At 37.1% G+C, this 21,684-nt stretch overlaps 1 protein-coding gene across 12 annotated transcripts in view; it reads right to left on the bottom strand.

Annotated features, from left to right (window-relative positions):
- Positions 1–21,684, bottom strand: part of Nos (nitric oxide synthase) — a 1,339,001-nt gene that overhangs the window by 467,757 nt on the left and 849,560 nt on the right. For all 12 annotated transcript variants that reach the window (XM_032601207.1, XM_031933451.2, XM_032601209.1 and 9 more), the window contains 1 exon segment: positions 17,250–17,424. In XM_032601207.1, the coding sequence (XP_032457098.1) occupies positions 17,250–17,424 (175 nt within the window).

Here is a 21,684-nt window from a genome sequence, read left to right as displayed (position 1 = left end):
CTATCACCACTACACAGCGCGTCCTTAGGTTGCGGATAGAGGAACAGCCCCTGAGAAAGAGGTTAGCTGCGAATAAATTGAATAAGCAGCCGCGGACAGCCGATAGGAACAGGCGTGGGTGTGATGAGCCCACACTGTCGAACGCATTCATCTAGAAATACTACGCAAGCACCACAACAACAAAAACACTTCACATTATCTCTTATCTCTCAATCTATCTCTTTCATCACACATTACAAAAATGGGCAAAAATCCTGCTGCCGAGGAGGATGCGGGAGCGATGACAACTGCCCCGAAAGGGGATATGTAGAATCATTCGTCACCTGGTCTTACGCGGTAACGATGCCAGAGAAGGCGCGCTGCCTTGCAGGGGGGCGTTAGGATGCGAGAATGAAACCGTAGTGTGTCTGACGACGAATTGACACTGTCCTCGTCAAAGTCGGAAAGCTCTCATACTTAGTTCTAGGGTTTAACATAACATCATGGCTCAAAAAAATCAAATCCGAACCAGAAGGGACTTAAGGGTTGGAACTTGGAATGTTCGTAGTCTATACAGAGCAGGTGCGTTTAAAGAACTCGTAAAGGAAGCTGATAGGTACAATCTAGATTTGGTAGCAATACAGGAATCGCGGTGGCCAGATGGCGGAGTACTAGCATCGGGTAACTTCACGTACCTGTATGGGGCCGGGAGTGGGGGATCTCTAGGCACCGGATTTCTCGTAAGCAAAAGCATCATACATTCGGTTAAAAGTTTCAAATCCGCCAATGATAGGCTCTCGTACATCATTATCGAAGGTGAATGGTATAGATATGTATTTATTAATGTACACTGTCCTACGGAGGACAAAGAAGAAGAAGCTAAGGATCTCTATTACGAAACTTTAGAGCAGGTAATCGACCAGTTCGCATCTTACGACACAAGAATAGTATTAGGCGATTTCAATGCTAAAATAGGTAGGGAGGAAATGTTTAGGCCTACTATAGGTAAGGAAAGCCTGCGCGAAGCCAGCAATGATAACGGTATTAGGGTCATAAATTTCGCGGCGGCAAAAGATCTTATAATCAAAACTACGTGTTTTAAGCACAAGAACATACACAAGGCAACGTCGTCATCGCCGGACGGGACCACACAGAACCAAATTGATCATTTCCTCATTGAAAAAAGACGTCATACTAATGTTCTTGACGTAAGGGCTTACAGAGGGGCAGATAGCGACTCGGACCACTTCCTAGTAGTAGCCAAATTAAGAGCTAGACTAGTAGCGAATCAATATAGTAAGCGAGCAAACAAGGTAGAAAGCTTCGATATTGAGAAACTACGAGATAGAACAGAGCGAATTAGGTACCAGATAGAAATTAATAACAGGTTTCAGGCACTTGAAGAAGTAAACACATCGCCGGAAGGGAATGACGAACCGAATAGCTTATGGGGGGACATCGAAAAAACGGTAAAAGAGGCCGCGAACAAAGTACGGGGTAAAAAGGAAAAGCCAAAGAGCAAACCATGGTTTGACAAAGAGTGCGAACTCTGGTTTGAAAGGCGCAAAAATACTAAATTAGATAGCTTACAAAATAGATGCGATAGGACCGTAGAAGAGTATTCTAATGTAAGGAAATAGACGAGCACGATCTACAGAAATAAGAAGCGGGAGTATCAAAAGAATCGTATTAGGAGAATAGAAACTAACAGTAAGGAAAATAACCCCCGCGAAATGTACAGAGGGATTAACGCCATCAGAAAGGGTTTTAGGAGTAGAGCGCAATTGATGAAGGACGAAAACGGGGACCTCGTAACAAATGACAACGTATTACTGTCACTGTGGAAAAATTATTTCGATAAATTATTAAACGTGCACGAAATTCACACTGCTGAACCCCACGTGGAGGAACCGAGCTACCAAGTAGTAGAGGCCTCGATTAAAAAACTAAAAAACAACAAAGCCGCGGGAAATGACTCTATACCAGCTGAGTTACTCAAATATGGGGGCGTCGAGCTCACTTTCAAAATCTATAAACTAGTATGTGCCATCTGGAAAAATGAAACAATACCCGAAAATTGGAAGGAATCTATCATTATACCAATTTTTAAAAAGGGGCATAAGACAGACTGCAATAACTATAGGGGTATTTCACTTTTAGCAACGTGCTACAAAGTTCTGTCAAACGTAATACAAGCTAGACTCACTCCATTCGCGGAAGATATAGTAGGAGATTATCAGTGCGGATTTCGGCGCAATAGATCGACGAGCGATCAAATGTTTACCATAAGACAGTTGTTAGAGAAAAAGTGGGAATTTTGCGAAACAATACACCAACTATTTATAGATTTTAAAAAAGCGTACGACTCTATTAAGCGAAGCAAAATGTATCAAATTCTAGTACTTCTCGGTGTACCGAAAAAACTCGTGAGATTAATTCAAATATGTCTGAACGGAAGCACGGGAAAGGTCCGAGTAGGCGGTAATGTATCAGAACCCTTCATGATACGCGATGGTTTAAAACAAGGGGATGGGCTCTCTACGGTGCTGGTCAACTTAACGTTAGAGTATGCCGTTAGAAAAATGCAGGTTAGCCAGATAGGCGCAACGCTTAATGGAACAACGCAGATACTAGGCTACGCAGATGATTTGGATATACTGGGGGATTGTAGGGAAACTGTAGCAATAAACGCGGAAATCCTCATAAAAGCGGTGGAGTATGCAGGGTTAGAAGTGAGTGAATCAAAAACAAAGTACATGATTGTGGATAAGCTAGGCATCTGCAGAGGTGAGGAAGATCTCAGAGTTGGGAATTTTACTTTTGAAAAGGTTAGCGAATTCAGGTATCTGGGTACGACCATAAATGATAGAAACGAGATTAATGTCCAAATAAATAAGAGACTCCATTCGGGTAATGCTTGCGTCTACGCCGTGAGTAATTTACTTAAGTCGAGGCTGTTGTCTAAAAACGTTAAAATAAAAATATACAGGACAATAATACTGCCGGTGGTTCTGTACGGGTGCGTAACGTGGGCTCTCACTAAGCAGGCGGACAACCGTTTTAGGGTATATGAAAATAAAGTCTTGCGAAAAATATACTGGCCGAAGAAAGATGAGGAAACCGGGGAATGGAGGAGACTACACAATGATGAGTTACACAATCTGTACGCGTCACCAAATATTAACAGAATAATAAAATCGCGCAGATTGGGATGGGCAGGGCACCTAGCGAGAATGGGAGACGACCATACGGCAGCACGTGTCATGAAGGGCAGGCCGATGGTAACGCGATCTCTAGGTAGACCTAGACGTAGATGGGAGGACAACGTAAAAGCGGATCTAGTAGAAATAGGACGGGTGGGTGTCGATCGGAGAGGTGCATCTTGGATGGGATTGACACAAGATAGGGCAGCGTGGAAGGCTTGCGTAGATGAGGCGATGAACTTTCGAGTTCCAAATGCCATGTAAAAAAAAAAATCGCTTTTGTGAGTATTATGAAGAGTACCTTGGAGATATGAGTGATTAAGGCGTCATCTGTTACTCATATCTCCTATACTCTCTCCCTTCATCTCTCTCTCTCTCTCTCTCTCTCTCTCTCTCTCTCTCTCTCTCTCTCTCTCTCTCTCTCTCTCTCTCTCTCTCTCTCTCTCTCTCTCTCTCTCTCTCTACTCTACTCTACTAAGTACCATTTTATAATGGTTTGCCATTCGCGAATATCACTATCGTTTGTTTATACGAGTAGAATGAAGTGTACCTAGGAGATGTGAGTGACGGGCGAGTTATCCGCAACTCACATTTCGTAGACTTTCTTTTTATGCTTTAGACCGTGCATGCTATATCGGCAATAATAAAAATTTGCCAATAGATTATATGTGAAATTTCAACAACGTATAGTTTACTTTGTCATACCGTTGGATCCTACGGAGACTAGCACAATTCAAAAAAGGTCTATTTTTATACGCCATTTTTAGTGCACGAGAATAAAATAAATTTGTCTAAGACCTGTTAAACTTTAGTATATGAATAATACTTTAAGTAATAAGAACATGGGTAAGTACTCTAGTGCTTTTAAAATAGCGTATGAGACGATATTATCTGCATACCTTTAGGGCTATCTTCCAGAGGATAGAACGTAGAAGATGTAAGTGACGGCTAAGTCATCTGTCCCTCACGTCTCCTAGACTCTCTCTCTCTACATGCAGCTATCAATAGTATAAGAAATGTCGATATCCCCGTTGTGTATCTATGAATATAAACAAAGGTCTGGAGATATCATGTACTGGCCCTGAAATTATGATGCTTACAACATGACAAAGAAGGAGGCATCATGTACTGGAGGTTATGCCTACTTTTGAACTTCTGCGCACCTAATGCGCATCATATTTTCCAGTTCACATTTTACTGGCGCCACCAACAAGAGCATAGTCAGAACTGTTAAACCTTTAGATAGCATAGTCCTGCGACGCTAAACATTGCCTTCACATTCGATCCCTAATTGAACTTGATGTGCGAAACATTCAAGTTTAATGTGTTTCGTATTCGCTCGTGAACATAAATAATTTACGTCTGTTGTTGTCATACAATCAAATACGTACAATATGGAATTATCAGAGTCAGTACGGTGAACAACGTGGTCTTCTAATTGCAAATGGGGACATCGACGAAGAAGAAGAAAAATGGAAAAGGATGGCCGTCCACTAAAAGGCTGTCGAAGACGAAGACATTTCGCTTGAAGTAAGTATATTATTATTCTTCCAATTAATACAGCAACGGTATACTATTTCGGGGAATAAAAACTATTTTATAGTGACGAAATACAACATATTATATTAATCAGCATCAATAATTTTCTCAGTCTTAATAAATTTTAGTTGAATAGAAAAGTGTAAAATTAGAACTTTAGCGGTTACTCAACATGTTAGGTTAGGTATTGCATATCAACATCCCTATTTTTCGCTCATTTTTACTTTAAAATCGTACAGTAATAAGCTACATCCTTGTTTATCTCGAAACTATAGGCCTTAGTCTCTTGTTTTCCAGTGATGACACGCTCGAACACGTTGATTTCGAGTACCGTGCAAAGCAAACAGCACACAATAGCATGAAATGTAAACAAAGGCGTGTTATGATTTAGGTAGTTTCTTTAAATAAAAAATGGCATGCACCGATGAAAATTAAGTTTTTTTAAATCCTTCAGTACGTAGTGTCTACTAAGGCATAGATACATATATATGCAGCAGAACACATGGAGAATTTATTAGGAATAGTTTTCATTACGAATAATAAGTCTGTGGCGAGTATCAATTTAGTATTATGCATTATAAAAATAATAAAGGCATGATTATTAATTACTATATAGATAGCTTTAATCTATGCAGGGATGGCAAACGAATTTTAATACACAGTCAATCAGAAAGAAAATAGAGTATGGTATAAAAGACTCGAGAATTCGAGAGTTGGTACATTGTAAAATTTAATATTTATAACTTTTTTCTCGGTGTAAAGTAATTTTCGACAGATAAAGCATTAATATTAAGAAAAATTGAAATAACTTTTGTCGGTTTTCATTTATATTTGGTACTATTTAGGCGACAGAAAATAGCAGCACTTACGGCATCGGATAAGAAGTTTAGCAAAGAAGAATTTGAAATAGAATATCAAGAACAGTCCGCAGATTATGAAACAGTAAAAGATAATAATAACATAGTTATTGGAAATGATAGGTCCCTAGAAAAGTGCAAATTTCGATAATGTAACTAAAGATGGTTCAGGTTCTGTAACAGTTAGTCCCGATTGTGGTGAAACGAAAATTAATTTTTTTTAATCAAACGAAAAAGAAAGTAACTTTCATTCAGTGAATAATTCAAATTCTGCAGCAAAAAATGTTGATATTGAGGTTAACCATATATTCGGGTCAGAAAATGTTAATGATAATTTCTTGCCTTATCCAAAATTTAAAAAAAATTCTGGAAAGCGAAAGTCTCCAACAATTACAAAGTCAAAGTAAAAATATACATGTATCTAATATTTCAAATACACATCAATGTTGTGAAAGAAATATGAATACGGTAGGGGACGAAGAAATTGATGGCGAAGTATTGGAATTTATTCTAATCGAAGATAAAGTAATGAAAGAAGATGAAGATTCAAAAAAAAGATTTCCATGAAATCGTGAGCAAATCTTCGAATGTTATAAATCCTCCGCAGGAGAAACACTGTCTATTAAAGTCGAATAGAGATGATTGCATAGATCAAGTACAAGATTTAGACACAGTACGTGAAATAGTTGAGTTTGACTATTTTTCTAGCGAACTTATAAAAATAACCGATGAACATACGAATGTATTGAAATGTGATTCTCGTTTAAAATTATACTTGCAGAAAATGTAATTATAAAAGGTTTATATGTTCTGAAAGTCCAGAAACATCGAAAAAAATGGGAATTAATAAGGCAGCTGTTTTGGGAACAATAAATAATGGAAACGGTCATACACAATTTGCTGAGTTATAAGCATCATTCAACGTCAATTGTATGACTGATAAGTCTTACCAAAAGAATCAACAAATAGCACTAGATATACTTAAAGATTGCGCAAATGAGAGCATGAGATTAGCAGGCGAAGAAGAAAAAAAGATTGCGATTGCAAATAATCAAGTTCATAATGGAATACCATGGATCATGGTAGTAACCGATGGCAGTTCGATGACCCGTAGCTATGGTTCTAATTATAATTCGCTTTCTGAACTTGGAGTAATCATTGGCGCGCGTACTGGTAAAGTTTTATTTGTCGGTGTACAAAACAAATGTTGTTAAAAATGTGACTGGGCTCTGAGAAATGGTAAGAAACCAGCAGAACACAAATGCTACAAAAACTGGAGTCGCAATGCTCCATCCACAGCCATGGAAAGTGATGCTATTTTGGAAGGATTCAAATGCAGTATCGCAACACACGGCCTTATATATAAAGTGATTGTTACAGATGGAGCCAGCAGCGTATACAAAAATATTGTCGACAATAACGTTTACCGTGAATATAATCTTGTTCCTACCAGGATTAGATGTTACAATCATTTACAGCGTAAATTATGTAAGAAATTAACAATCGTCAAAAACAACACAACCTAGAGGTAGTCAAAAAATCAAGAATTGTACAACTCTTCGTAAGAAAATAAAAGATAATATATATATACAATACGCAAATTAGTCGAAGAATCTGTCGATTGTAGAAAAGAGGAACAAAGGGATGTTAAGTTACAAATAGAAGCTTTAGGACTGGACATTTTGAATATTCCAAGTCATATATTTGGAGAACACAACAATTTTAAGGGAAGAGCTTATAAATGTTTTGAAAATAACAAACCTTTAAACGAAAGAGAAGCTAATTATCTACCTTATTGAAGAAAAACTGGAATGTATCAAAAAATTGTAAAAACCATAAAAGATATGAGCAATTTTAGCGAGAGTCAATTTTAGCACAAGTTATCAAATAATATAGCTGAATCATTCAACAATATTGTCTGTGTTGAAATAGGAGGAAAAAGAATCAATTTTGGACTATACAGTTCATACTTAACTAGAGTGTATGCAGCAGTTATTCGCCATAACAGCCAGGAATTTCTCAGTGTAGCAGTATGCACACGTATGCCAAAATGTTCCGCCTCTTGTAGCAAATTTGGATTACAAGCGTCAAGCAAAAGTAGCGTCGACTCGTCAAAAAAGAGCGTTAGAAGGTCGAAAAAGAAACTTTGGTGGAAGATCTACAGACAAACATTACGGTGAAAATTCCCAAGAAACTGATAAAAGTGAAGAAGAGATGCGTACATTACGTGAAAGTCATTTAAAAAAATTAAGGGAACAACAGTTAAATCGTGAAACTATTGAAATGAGTACACGAGATCAATACAAATCAATGGAATGGATATCTCTTAGAAAGGAATTATTGCCAGCTTCAAATTTTGGCCATATCATTCGTAGCCAAGAAAGCACTAGTTGTGCAGCAAGAGTAAAAAGTATTCTGTATCCATCAACTGAGAGATCAGTAGATATGCAGTATGGATTAGACCACGAAACAGAGGCTATACGACAGTTAGAGCAAATGTTAAATATAACAATTTCTAAATGTGGCTTGTACATTGATCCTATACATCCTTATCTTGCATGCACCCCTAACGGTTTAATAGAGAAAGATGGTGTTGTAGAAATAAAAACTTTTCTTCAAGCTGCAGATTTAACAGCAGAAGAAGCAATAGTGCGTATTAAAAACTTGAAAACTATTTTTAAGTTTTAATTTTAATTTTGGAAGGACGTACTGTATATTTGCTCTGTGGACACCAAAGAGTATTATACATACTCGAATTGAAAAGAATGATATTTTTTGGAATAAAAATATGGAACCTTCGTTACTTCGATTTTATATAGAATGTATGTTACCCGAAATTCTGGATAGTCGTTATAACCGAAGTATGCCTATTAGAGACCCTGCATATATTTTAAAAGCAAAAGAGTCCAAGATTAAAGCTAAGGCAGAAAATGATTTATTAAATCCTACAACACTAGTAAAACGTAAAAACATTAAAACAGAAGATGTGATAGATAGTGCTCAAAACCAAAGTAAAATGGGTGTAGACAAAAGAAAAAATATTTTAAGAAGAAAGGTACCGTCAAAGAAAATGTACAATGATAATGAAATACAATTTGTCAATCACGACAGAAATTATATTTGGTCAGAGAGTGATAATGCATTAACACTAATGTTTATAGAAAATAAGGATATAACCATAAACCAAGTTGAGATAAATGTTTTACCCGTTCATTCCAAATTGAATGATGATTCATTAGATGCATTTATACGTTTAGTACAAAAAAGACAAAACTTATATGAAATGCAAAGTGTGACGTATGAACCGTACGAGCGTCTTGCTCAGCCAATTACATTTACCAAAGGCACAGCAATAATTGGCTCGTGCGATGATCACTGGCATGTGGCGTATTATGATGGTAATATTATTAAGATCTATGATAGTCTCATAGAACACACAGGAGGAAGATTGCACGCGAAAGAAAAAAAATTTAAATAAGCGATTCCCTAATGCAACAAAAATAGTACGTTCGAAAATGAATATGCAACAACCCGATGGTTGCAGTTACGACATTTATTCTGCTGCGATAGTTGTTGATATTGTATCAGGAATCAATCCATCTACTGTAAATTATTCTTCGAACGTAAAAATGAGGGAACATTTTGTCCAATTGATCGTAGATGATCAACTATCTACGTTTCCAAGACAATAAATTCCATTAGATAATATTATTAATTTGAGGCACTTACAGACTCTGTAGTACATTACGATACGTGTGACCTAAGTGGTACTTTATTACACGGCGCGTAGTTAGCGCCGATACCGGAACGCCGTGTAATAAAATGCCAACTTGGTTACAAGTATCGTACACTATTTTATAGCACTGCGTGACCTAAGTCCGCGTTTATGTCGCGTCTATATCTCCGTGACCTGAGTAGTTCTTTATCGCACCGTGCTTTAAACCCACGGTGCAGTCAGGACTGCTTAGGCAGGCAGACGCTATAAAATAGTGTACGATACTCGCAACATAAGTTGTCATTTTATTACACGGCGGACGCTTAACTCGCCGTGCCAGAAAATGCCACATGCGACACTTGTATCGTAATCTACTATAATTGTAATATAGTATTAACGGCAACAAATTACGTTAGGTCAAGCTATAATATAGTACAATTCGATACTAGTGCTCTACGGCATGACAAGTATTGTCGCGTTTAGTGACATTACTACGTTCAGGTGCTTAACGCTGTGCTTTGAAGGAAGACACCTTATTGACTTCTATACTTATTTTTAACTAATTGTGTTCATAAAAATATCATAAAAAATTGTTTAGTAGCGTATAGTAACAGAACTAAGTATTTGCGATTAAATATAGCGTAGCGAACGGTTGCACGCGATGAATTATTACATACTTACATTACAATGTACAATGTACAATACTTACATTACAATGTAGTGTAACGTACAGTTACATACAATAAACTGTTTTCGATAAAATATAGTGTAATGTACAGTCACACGTAATGAAGTATTTGCGATTTCAATACAGTGCAACGTATAGTTAAGCAATGAAGTTCTATAAATACAATATTCATAATAGTTGAATCGATAGAACAGATATAAAATCGATTCGGAGAGATGAAAAAATAATTATTTGGTTACATCTCACGGAGAGGGACATTGGAGGGGCCCTTTTCTTAGCATCACCCAATTCAATGATAACAGAAGAAATATAATACGTTATAGAGCTGAAACTATTTTTGAATAAATGATACGATAAATGAAGTTTGTATTTAGGGTTTACTCCCATAGACCCTATTTATCAAGGTAATATATAGCCTTATTCAGATGCATTGTAGTATATATGTTTGTGTGTGCGTGCGTGTGCATGATTTTCTTATAATTGCTATGCAAATACCATATGGAATTCATGTGATGAGAACTATGTGATACCTATGTGAAGATTACGTAGAAAAAACGTTAAACCTATATGGTTATAAGTTGTATTCAACATCGAAATCCTACATGTGTAATTTTCATAAGGAATTATACCGTCGCTTTCAATAAAGACTAGCACATCTTAAATTTACGACGAAGTCATTCAAAAATTGATGAAATTTATAAAAATCAGAAGGCATATAATAACATTCATATGCAGAGAGTCAGCTAGTACAAAAATGATTAATTTTTTATATTAAGTTTTTCTCATACTACGAATAATATTAGTTTGTACCGTGAAACGTCCTAGTCTTCGGTGCAAATTCTGAAACGTACTAGTTTTTCAGGCAAAAATCGAATTGTGTTAGTCCCCGGTGCGAATTCTGAAATGTGCTACTCTTTGTAGGGAGCGGTGACATGATTCCGTATCGATTCCACATAGTTCCCACAAGGATCTCATGTGGGGATTTTTATCTTGGCTGATAGTAATACAATAAGATAGTGCCTACAAGATGCAAATGCAGAGTGACAAAACAGGAGCTCACATCTCCAAGACTCTCTCTCTTTCTCTTCATACTATTTTCTGGAAATATTGTAATTGCACTAAAAATCATAGGATACTTGAGTTTATGGATCGAGTACGTATCATGTTCAATATTTGCAGGTTTCTGATTATCAATATCACAGGCAACAAATAAACTAAGAAGAGTGACTATGAGATGTGAGGGACGGACAAGTCATTAGTTACTCACATCTCGTAGACTTGCTTTTAATCTATTTGACTATGCTTGTCATATCGGCACTGACGAAAATTTGATAATAGATTGTAGGGAAATTCTAACAATGCATCGCTTACTGTTTTATATTATCTGTACATTTGTACCGCTACCTGCATGAAGAGAGAACGTAGGAGATATGAGTGACGAGCGAGTCATCAGCCGCTCACATCACCTACGGTTTTTTTTTATAGCGCTTGTAATATTAATTAAAATGCAAAATATATTAGTGCAGACGGGGACGAAGCACCTGCCGTTAAAATATTAAGATTTTCTCATCAGTAAGAGACCATTGTGACGATCACAAACTGAGGTTATAGCCATCAACAATGTACATGTACGCTACATAGCTTCGCCGAGCGCAGCAATGTCAGTTTGTGACCGTCGCAATGGTCTTTCGCTGATTGGAATATCTGAATACATTAACGAATATTGTACCAGTGCGGTACAAATATGGCCGTAATAGAGCTAACGATGCACAATTAAAAACCGATAAATGTATACACACTGAAAAATCGACCCAAGTAGACATCTCAACAACTCAAACAGATAGAAGGAAAGCCAAATAATACGCGCATAAAAACGATTACATGAGCTGCGTTACATTGTAGACTCCATGTCTTGAAATCGTAATAGTGGAGAGGGAGAGGAGTAGGTTTGGCTGATGAGTCTATGCTTCCTACCATCCAACGGTGTCGCACAGACTCGCTGTACATTAGCACAGATCCGTTTAGGCATGTTGCAACTCGTAGTGTTGCACTTCACATCATATCGTGTTCGCTCTCGCTGGGTATGCGGAGCCGAAGATTACGGGTCGGTAGTACATCAGAGGAGAAAGAAGAATTGTCATGTGAATGTTCGACATGTACGCCTCATCAAGTTGGACGAAAAAGTGTTGTTGGCGGCGGCTGGGCGCTGGACAAGAGATTCATGGGCGACTACACATACAATGGATAGTTCATGTTGTCGACGAAAGAAGCTTTTTAGGTTAGGTCCGCTTGACAAAAGACTTGACAGCGTTGCATTTAGGTGAGGTCAGTGCTACCTTCAGTAACAAAAACATTCATGTCTGTTGACGAATTATCAGTTGTGCTGCCGGCAGCGCGGTTTGAGCCCCTGCTATATCTTCCTGTCTGAACAAGCAGCGTTTAGAGCAGCTGCTAATTACAGCTAAAGTCTGCAAAAGTGTCTCTTTCTAGCTGGGTTTTCAATGTTTAGAGCTACGGTTGATACTACTATTGGAGCCTGCAGATGTGTTGGAGTACTATCTAGCTGAAATTGCTGTTACATAGTTATACTTCATGATGAACGTTGCTGAAGGTGTGTGCTGCACTTTTTCCAAGGAACTGAAACTGAGATTCAACTTTGAAGTATGTATCTCTTCTCTATTAAAAGGTCGATTCCTTTCTAATTTCACCATGTGTGTTTACAGAGTTTTGAATCAGCTAACAGCGTCGCCCAGGATTTCATTTACAGATGGAAGAATGAAAATTAGCTGACAATGGTATAAGGAGAGTATGGTTGGAATACAATACAATCTATTACTATTTTTCTTATGATTGTATGATGTTTTCAGGTGCTATGAGAGACCAAAGGAAAAATAAGAGAGATGCAAGGCCTGGATCAGGGTTACAACCAGGATAACGCAGCTACTACCGTGGCGATGCAACCTTTGAAAGAGAAGTCTGCTAGCTGTTTCAAGGATATCTAATGCAAGGAAGTTTGTATTCTCTCATGAAGTTACATAAAACATAGGATTGGATTGCTCTGCCTATTAGGATTATTTTCAGGGGGATAATGTTAAGAGACCGTTCTTTATGTTAAAAGGAAGTAATAGAGCATTTCCTTAATCTATTCTATTTCTTATCAAGTGCTCTAAAATATTATAACTTGGTCAAACCTCGAGTTAAGTTTTTAGCAGCTTGCATCATGTGTACCGCTCGATGATACATTGGCTTGCTTAACTTTTGTGGGCTTTGTATTGTACATGTTAATATACGCGTATTACATTTAAATCTTTTTTGCTTCGTAAAGAAAGCTACATAAAAGGTACTCGATTTTTTCACACATTTATAATTCAACATTATATTTTAATATTAGTTTTAAAAATTAGTCGTGAATTCTTTTTAGTTTGTTAGATTTCTCTGACGGTAACGGCGAAAACACAGATAACGCGGACCTCAACGAAAACGTTTGCTGAGTTCGGCATCCCCTTAAATCATACAAACGCGCAAACGAATAATAATAATTATAATATTTGAAATTTGTACGCGCAATCGAACTGTCGAGGTAGAATTATTGATTAAATGATTGTGCTGACTCCTACAAGTATAGGTAAGTGTATATAGGTGTATACGTGTATTCAAGTGTAATATATATGGACGCACGATAGGCAGTGAACTGAGCTAACTACTATGTATTGTGAGTTACTATCATACTATCACAGCCCATAGGTGTCGTGTTCGTAAGTCAAATGATTGGTAATTTAAACTTAAGTAATATATTGATCAATTACAAACAACTCTTGAGATACTTACTACGTAACTTGCTATGCCTGTTACATTTTGTTTATGGTACATACATTAACATTAAAAATATTTCATTTTATTTAAGTAATAATTTCATTAGTTTACGTACACAGATAAAATATACAGAAAGTTACGCTTACAACAAAACAACATAATGAACTTTTGGGCTGAAAAGACAACTTCACGGTCCTTTCACACTGGAGAAGAAAAATGATCGAGATACTCTTTTTAGCATTATGATATATACACCCGTTTATTATGAAAAAAAACGGCTTATTTACAAATCTTTTCGTTGGAAATCACAGTTTAGCTTAGAAAAAATACTAATAAGCCAAAAAACTCATGAACAGTAACGATAAGCATTTTATTCTATATCACGAAAAATCTGAACACCAATATAGAAATAAATAGTTTCACGAACGCCGCGCCTTCGTCTGTTTCTCATATTCCCCTTCGTGGCGCTACCACGCTAGTTGATCCTAATTGATTATTTCGTTGTGTAGTCGTGGATTGACCTTTTATTTTTGGATTTAGAATTTCTAACAATTTATTCCGAAACCTGAGCCAAAAAGTGAAAAACATTAACTACAGATGCTGTTCCGTGTATTCTATTGTATTATAGCTACAGTTTGCACTGTAATCACAATAACTTGTAAGTCATGTATGCATTTAGAGATTGAGATCTCTTCTCCTGTTTTCCAGATAGGAGCTCAGGCAGAAAAGGAAGAACAAACATAGGTAAAGGAAATAATGATAACTACTAGATACTGATTAGACTAGATCGTATCATATTTTCGTGCCGGCATAGCCGGATGGGGGGGGGGGGGGGGTCGCGCGAGGCAAGCTGCACATTAAGGCCAAGACCATACTATTACTTCAAGATGGAACAAATAGTATTGAAGGCGATCGCTTAGGAGGGCGAAACCATCGTCGTCCTTCTCCCTCAAGCAGACAATGAAGAGCTTTGGTGTCCACTCTGCACAGGGTGAAGCAGATATGCCGGTAGGACGCGCATCGAGAACTTAAACCAGCATATCAAGGAAAATTTCTCAGAGCGAAGCAATACGTTTCGCTGCTAAAGCTGCGGGTTCACCCCAACCAAAGGTGTCAACAGATACCTGAGGAAGGTAGTAACCCAGCACTGCCTTAAATGCGTCTCGGACGTAACGTCTATTCCTGCGGGCAAAGAGGGCGCCTAGAGAAGTGCAAGCATCTGACTTGCATTGGGGTCTGCTTCAGCGGCCCCACGGACTACACGGCAGATCACCAGCCGTAGCGTCACTGAATCTCCTGCCAGGCAGACCATCAACCAAAGTGCTTTTCCCCAGGAACCCGCAAGGGTGATTGAAAGACCTGGGAGAGTTGCACAAGTGGAGTCGTCGTCGTCGGATAAAGTATTCCACTCTCCGACAACGTTCGCCCAAAGAGGCAGAAACCAAGTGGCGCAACCTGAATCCGTCTCCTTCTATATAGATGCAAGCTCGGCCAACTCTACACAGGCCGAGCAGCTGCTACCATCATCACCACCAAGAACGGCCAATCCGCCAAACACGGACTCCAGCTGCCTTCGGCTGGCATCGCATAGAAGAGCAAACACCTGAAATAAGGCACAACCCTCTGATCGTATATGTGAGGCCACAAGACTCCGACATTTCTATAGAACATCTAAGAAGCAGCCAGTACAACAAATTCTCACAGGTCCCAACGGGATCTGTGAGATAAACAAAACAACAGTCTACAATTATTTTAATAATTTAGCTGCCGACAGAGACGAAAGAGAGGAGTGGTCTGATCTGTTCGATCGGAGGGAACTATCTGCGGCAAGCAACGAGACTCTGTGTGCTCCCTTCACAAGAAACGAGGTGTTCCACCGACTAAGGGCCTGGTAAAAATCGTTTAAATATATCCCTTTGGCCGGACAAAATCACCTACAAGGATTTAACAAAAGTTGATCCTGAAGTCCACGTACTTGCCCTGATGTTTAACACTGTCCTGCGCCTAGAAACGTCACCCTCTTTTTAGAAAGAGTCAAACACCATCTTACTCTACAAGAAAGGTGTCGTCTCAGACATTTCCAACTAGAGACCTATCTCCCTTGGAGATACGGACCCCAAGTTCTTATCTGCGATGCTGGCCGATAGAGTAGAAGTGGACCATAACCAACGGGCGATACAGCAGTGCCCAGCAGGGCTTCCTGGTGTATGAAGAATGTTACAATGAATGTTGAATAAGGAGCTTATGGTAACCTGGCTAAACTTAGCCAGTGCTTTTAAATCTGTACCACACTCTTCCATATTCAAGGCCCTTGAGAGTCATGGCGTACCACTCAAGGTAAGGAACTATCACCTCACTCTACGACGGCAATACCACCTAAGTCCGTACGGCGGAGGGTCCTACAGACCCTATCTAAATTCGGTCCGGGGTCAGAAAAGCCCGTTAGGCTTCGACGTGTTTAACCTAACCCTCGAGCTTGTTCTTAGAAAGATGTTTAGTACGGAAAAAGGGTACACGTTCAAGGGCAAGCATATCACCACCTTAGCCTACGCAGACGACGAGGCGAAACTTTGCTGACTCCCCGGCCGCAATGAGGATGCTGCTACTAGCAACAGAAGGAGGGGCACAGACGGTCGGACTTACATTCAATCCGGCCAAATGTGCAACCCCGCATATAACAGGCCGGGGCGTGGATGCGGTCCGACCGACCGTCTTCTCCGTTAAAGGGCCACCTGTCCAGGTGCTTGACTCTAAAGCTGACAATGAGCACCTGGGCATCCCCACGGGCTACCGAGTAAAACAGACTCCTACCCAGACAATCCGGAATCTTCTAGCTGACGCCCAAACCATATAGTCTCAGAAATCCTGAGTAAAACTTTGAATTGAACCAAAACAAAACTAAATTCATGACGCGAAGTAAATACAAAACTGCTAAGAATTTGTTATTTTATGTTGTTTTTCATACGGTTGCTATGCATTAACTTATAACCACTTTCTTTATAACCACAGCGAGTTTAAACATAAAAGATTTTTGAATATCGAATACAATTAAAATTAGAACTGCAGTAGAAATATTTTAAACTTATAATATTTTAGATACGAAAGTAAAAGTAAAGTGTTGGCAAAATGTCCTTTTGGTGAAGTGTCTTTAAGTGAAATGTCTTTAAGTGAAATTACGTCCCGTCCCGTTACGGCTAGGGGTCGCGGTCATTCGACCGAAATTCCTTTAATCAAACGATGTTCCGTCAAAGACATCTCACCGAACAGACGTTCAGTCAAATAGACTTTTCGTTATTTATCTAAATTAAAATTGGGGGGATAGTGAGCAAAGCGAGCAAGCGGCCTTAGTATATAACAATTCTGGTTACATAAATAAATAAATAAGTATGAATAAATGTATTACTTTATGTAGCTGCTATGTGCCGAAATTCTTAGTAAAAAAAAACTATACATACGTTGAATGCGTCAGCTGCCCATTTCCTAAAAGCTTGATCTTGACCACACAATTCATCTCCATGGGACAAGTAAAGTAAACGTTCTCCTCCCAACTCATCTAATAAATTATCAACATATTTTCCGAATGCACAAAAATTAGGATATGCCGAAGATCCTAAAGCAAATACTGCGAACCTAGAATAAATTAACGAATATATATATATATATATATATATATATATATATATATATATATATATATATATATATATATATATATATACATATATATATATATATATACATATATATCAAATTTTTACATTACATACACATACACACAGTAGTATCTTTTTTTGCATACACACTTTTTTACAATATGAACATTAAAAACAAATTATTTCTATTTTATATTATGTTTAACCCAGCTTTAGATTCACATTTTCCCTTGTGTTTCTTCCTTTGTGATTCTATAAAACTATTCTTTTTCTCTCACTTCCATTAACTTTCTCTTTTTAAGGGGAGAGATACACCTTCAATTATTAAAAAATTTAATTTTTTGTTTATATTTTTCCTAAATTGGATTTTTCATTTTTTTACGATTTAAAGTGTATCCGCCCCCTTCATTCTTTTTTTTCCTTTTTGCAGTCCTCCCCTCCTCTTCGTTGTCTCTTTCCTCCTCTCTGCTCATTTACCTTTCTTATCCTCCCTTCCTCCTCCAGCCAAACACGTTCCACTTAATCCACTATCACCGTGAAGTTTCCTTTTCTAATCTTTCTCCTTTTCATATCCATCCATTCATTCATTCCATGCTTCTTATCCATCTCTGCTTCCATCCTTCTCTCTCTTTTTATTATTGCCTTGTTTTCGCTTTTCTGTCTCCCACATTGATCCACTGCTCCAGTCCGATCTCCTGTCTCTTGTTAATTCTTTCTCTCTTTTCCAAATTCTGTTTATCTGCTCCTTGGTCGCAAAGTTTCTGTTTTTCGTTTCCTCATTTTCCATCTCTTCCAGATTCTCTGACAGCTAGTCCTCAAACACATTCTTCTCGTTCCATCTCTCTTTGTGAAGAATAAAATCTCTCTCACACATCTTACTTTTTTTCCTCCGCCTTTCCCTTCTTCTCCTTGTTTCGCTCAGCATTGTTTTACACTTTTCTCACCTCATCTTTTACTTCTTTAATTCCTCTTTAATCTTTCTCGTTATTTTCTATCCTCCTTCAATTTACCTTTAATAATCTCTACGTCGCCTTCTGGTCCAGATTTTTCCTCTCAGTCGCTTTTCGGTTCCGGTACCCGGAAAGTTGATTAAAGGAATTTTGATCGAATACACTTAGTTACAAAAATTTGATCGAATTAAAAAACGATCAAATGGAAATTCCATCAAATTAAAAATTTTAATATTTTGCTTAGGTTGACCTATCACTACTTAAGTTATTAATTCAAACAACACGTTAATAAAATCGACTTCAATAACCGTAAAAGGTGGTAATGGGTTGGTATGGTTAATTTTGAATGCTTTATGTAACAATAACACACCTTAACAATTACCTTGTTTGTCTATATCCTCTTTAACCACGTAAAAATAATTAAGAGAAGGGGCTTGCGAATTGAAATTTTGAAAAAATAGTTCTGAAAAATGCCGTTACTAGATGTGCCTACAGGACATTTTATCTAATGATATTTTGCCAAAAAACATTTTACCTAAAGACATTTCGCCAATTGGACATTTCACTAATCCGACATTTCACCTAAAGACATTTTGCTAATAGACATTTCGCCAACCCGAACATTTCGCCAAATAGCACGGTGAAGTCCGAAAACGACTTACAAATATTGTAATAAAAAAACCTAGTTATTGTGAAATCGTTAGCAACGTTAGCAACAGCAAGTTAAAAAACTGTGAGTGACTTAGTTTTTCCGTAAATAATCCAAAACTATAAGCGTAACGAAAAACGATATAAAAGGATTTTCTCATCCGATACCCAATAAGTATGCATCAAAATGGCACTAATCGATAGCAATTTTATTCCGGATCACAGCAATAATTGCTTTACTACGTAATTTGCAATAATTATTTTGTTGCAAGCTAAATTATTTTTTCTTGTTTCTTGCGGCTAGGCTCCAGTCATTCCATGTTTTACTATTAATTAGTTTTTTTCTAAAGTCAATTCAGCAGGTAGTTGTGCTTAAGCAATTGTTATTATGCATATTTGCCTACATACAAGTTTTCGACCGAACCTTCGTCGACAAAATTTCCTTTGATTAAATTGTTGCAACAAAATCTTCAGATACGAAAGTAAAAGTAAAGTCTTGGCAAAATGTCCATTTAGTGAAGTGTCTTTAGGTAAAATGTCCCGTTGGCAAAATGTCCGGTTGGTGGAATGTCTTTAGGTGAAATGTCTTTAAGTAAAATGTCCCGTTAAGGCTAGGGGTCACGGCCATTTTAACGACAGTAGGAATGAAGGCGCGCTTCGCGCGCTCCTTATTCTATCTATGTCTAATAACCCTGGTAGAAAAAACAACATAAGTTTTGGGTACACTAATTTCTGCTAATATTTTTACCATATTACCTACCATATGTTACCATATTCTGTAATACTTTAAATATAAGTATATTAACAATGCCCAAAGTCGTTGTCGTTAAGGTCTGAGAAGTGAATTTGAAGAAAAGTTCAGTAGAAGAGTCAGTGAGTATAAGCCTATTATTACAACCCTATTCATTTGCATTGTAAAAAAGCTAGGCAATTGAAATTTTACACAGATACTTGATATGCTACCTATAAAAACATGTAATCCAGATGATTTTAATTTAACTGTTTTCATTCATATTTTCACATTGAGGCACATGTGAATTTTTTAATTTGGCGGGTCACATTTTGCTTATAGGCAATTACGCAGTAAATACTATCTCTAGCACATTGTATTTTTGGTTTTCAGTGTGGTTTTTTTTTTTTGGTTTTACATGAAGAAAGTGATAAATATTTTGCCTTTCTTGTCAAGACATTAATAAGAATTTTAACTCTTAACAGTCGTGAGAGATTTTGAGATCGATGCCTATTTCTCTATTTTTGCATTTGCTCTCATTCGAAAACTAACGGGTCTAGAGAGCACATATTTTACATATAGATTTATTTTGTGTCAATGAAACAATATACAAAGTTCAATTAACCTTAACTGAAATACTTTTTATTTCGATTCCGACACTGATGTGAATAACTTATACGACTAAATAATTATCATGGGTGTTGAAGTCGAAATCAAAAGTATTTCAGTTAAGGTCAATTCAACTTTAAATATTTTCACAACCAAAACAGAAATATATATGCAAAAAATGAGCTCTCTAGAAATTAGTTTTTAAATGAGAGCAAATGCAATGCAATGGAAAAATCTCTCACAACTATTAAAAGTAAATATTCTCATTAATGCCTTAACAAAAAAGCCAAAATATTTATCATTTTCTCCAGGTAAAAATACACTGGAAACCGGAAATACAATGTGCTAGAGATAGTAGTTACTGCGTGACTGTCTATAAGCAAAATGTGAGCCGCTAAATTAAAAAATTCACATTGCCGTTGGTGTGAAAATATGAATGAAAACAGTTCAATTATCTAGATTACATATTTTAAAATTTAAAGGGCATTGTAGTGATAAACTCAAATTCACTGACTCGGATACTGAACTTTTCTTTAAATTCACTTCTTAAATCTCACCGTGGGCGACTTTGGGCACGGAGACACAATATATCTTTATACTTTTTATTCTTTTAATTGCACTTCTCACTTATATTAAAAAAAAAACTAAATAACATACACACACACACACACACACACACACACATTATTACCTACTTCAAATAGGGTTAGGGTGACACTTTTCAATGCACATGTTTCAATACTACACTTTTGGTAATGATTAATTTATCAAGATTTCTTGTTGGTAATATTGCATATATTTTTTTCTGAATCCGCTATTCAGATTTCATACTATTTAACCTCATTTCATTTTATTTTAAACACCTGAAAAATTTCTACCAGGGTTATGACTGTTATGAGGGTTATGAATTTAAAGCGTGCGGGTTCTCATCTGTTACCTAGGCAACCGACCATAGCAACCAATCAGAATCACGTATTAAAGGCTTCACAACCAAGTCCATCATTTTTTTAAGAGAGGATTCCTTTATTCAAACGATGTTTCCTCAAAGACATCTCACCGAACAGACGTTCGGTCAAATAGACTTTTCGTTGAAATGATCTTTCGTCAAATAATGATAACAATTAAACTAAGAAAATGATATGTTAAGTTATTTTTTTCTTGTATTTTTTACTTTTTAATAGTATATTGTATTTTTTACTTTTTTTATTATTTTGTATTTTTCACTTTTTTACGAAATTTTAATAGATGTATCTTCGAACATTTAGTAGTAGCCTTAGAGCCGATTCAGCTGAAGCGATCA

Source organism: Nasonia vitripennis (assembly GCF_009193385.2).
Source record: "Nasonia vitripennis strain AsymCx chromosome 1 unlocalized genomic scaffold, Nvit_psr_1.1 chr1_random0002, whole genome shotgun sequence".
Classification (NCBI taxonomy): domain Eukaryota; kingdom Metazoa; phylum Arthropoda; class Insecta; order Hymenoptera; family Pteromalidae; genus Nasonia; species Nasonia vitripennis.
This window is presented reverse-complemented; position numbering and strand designations above follow the sequence as displayed.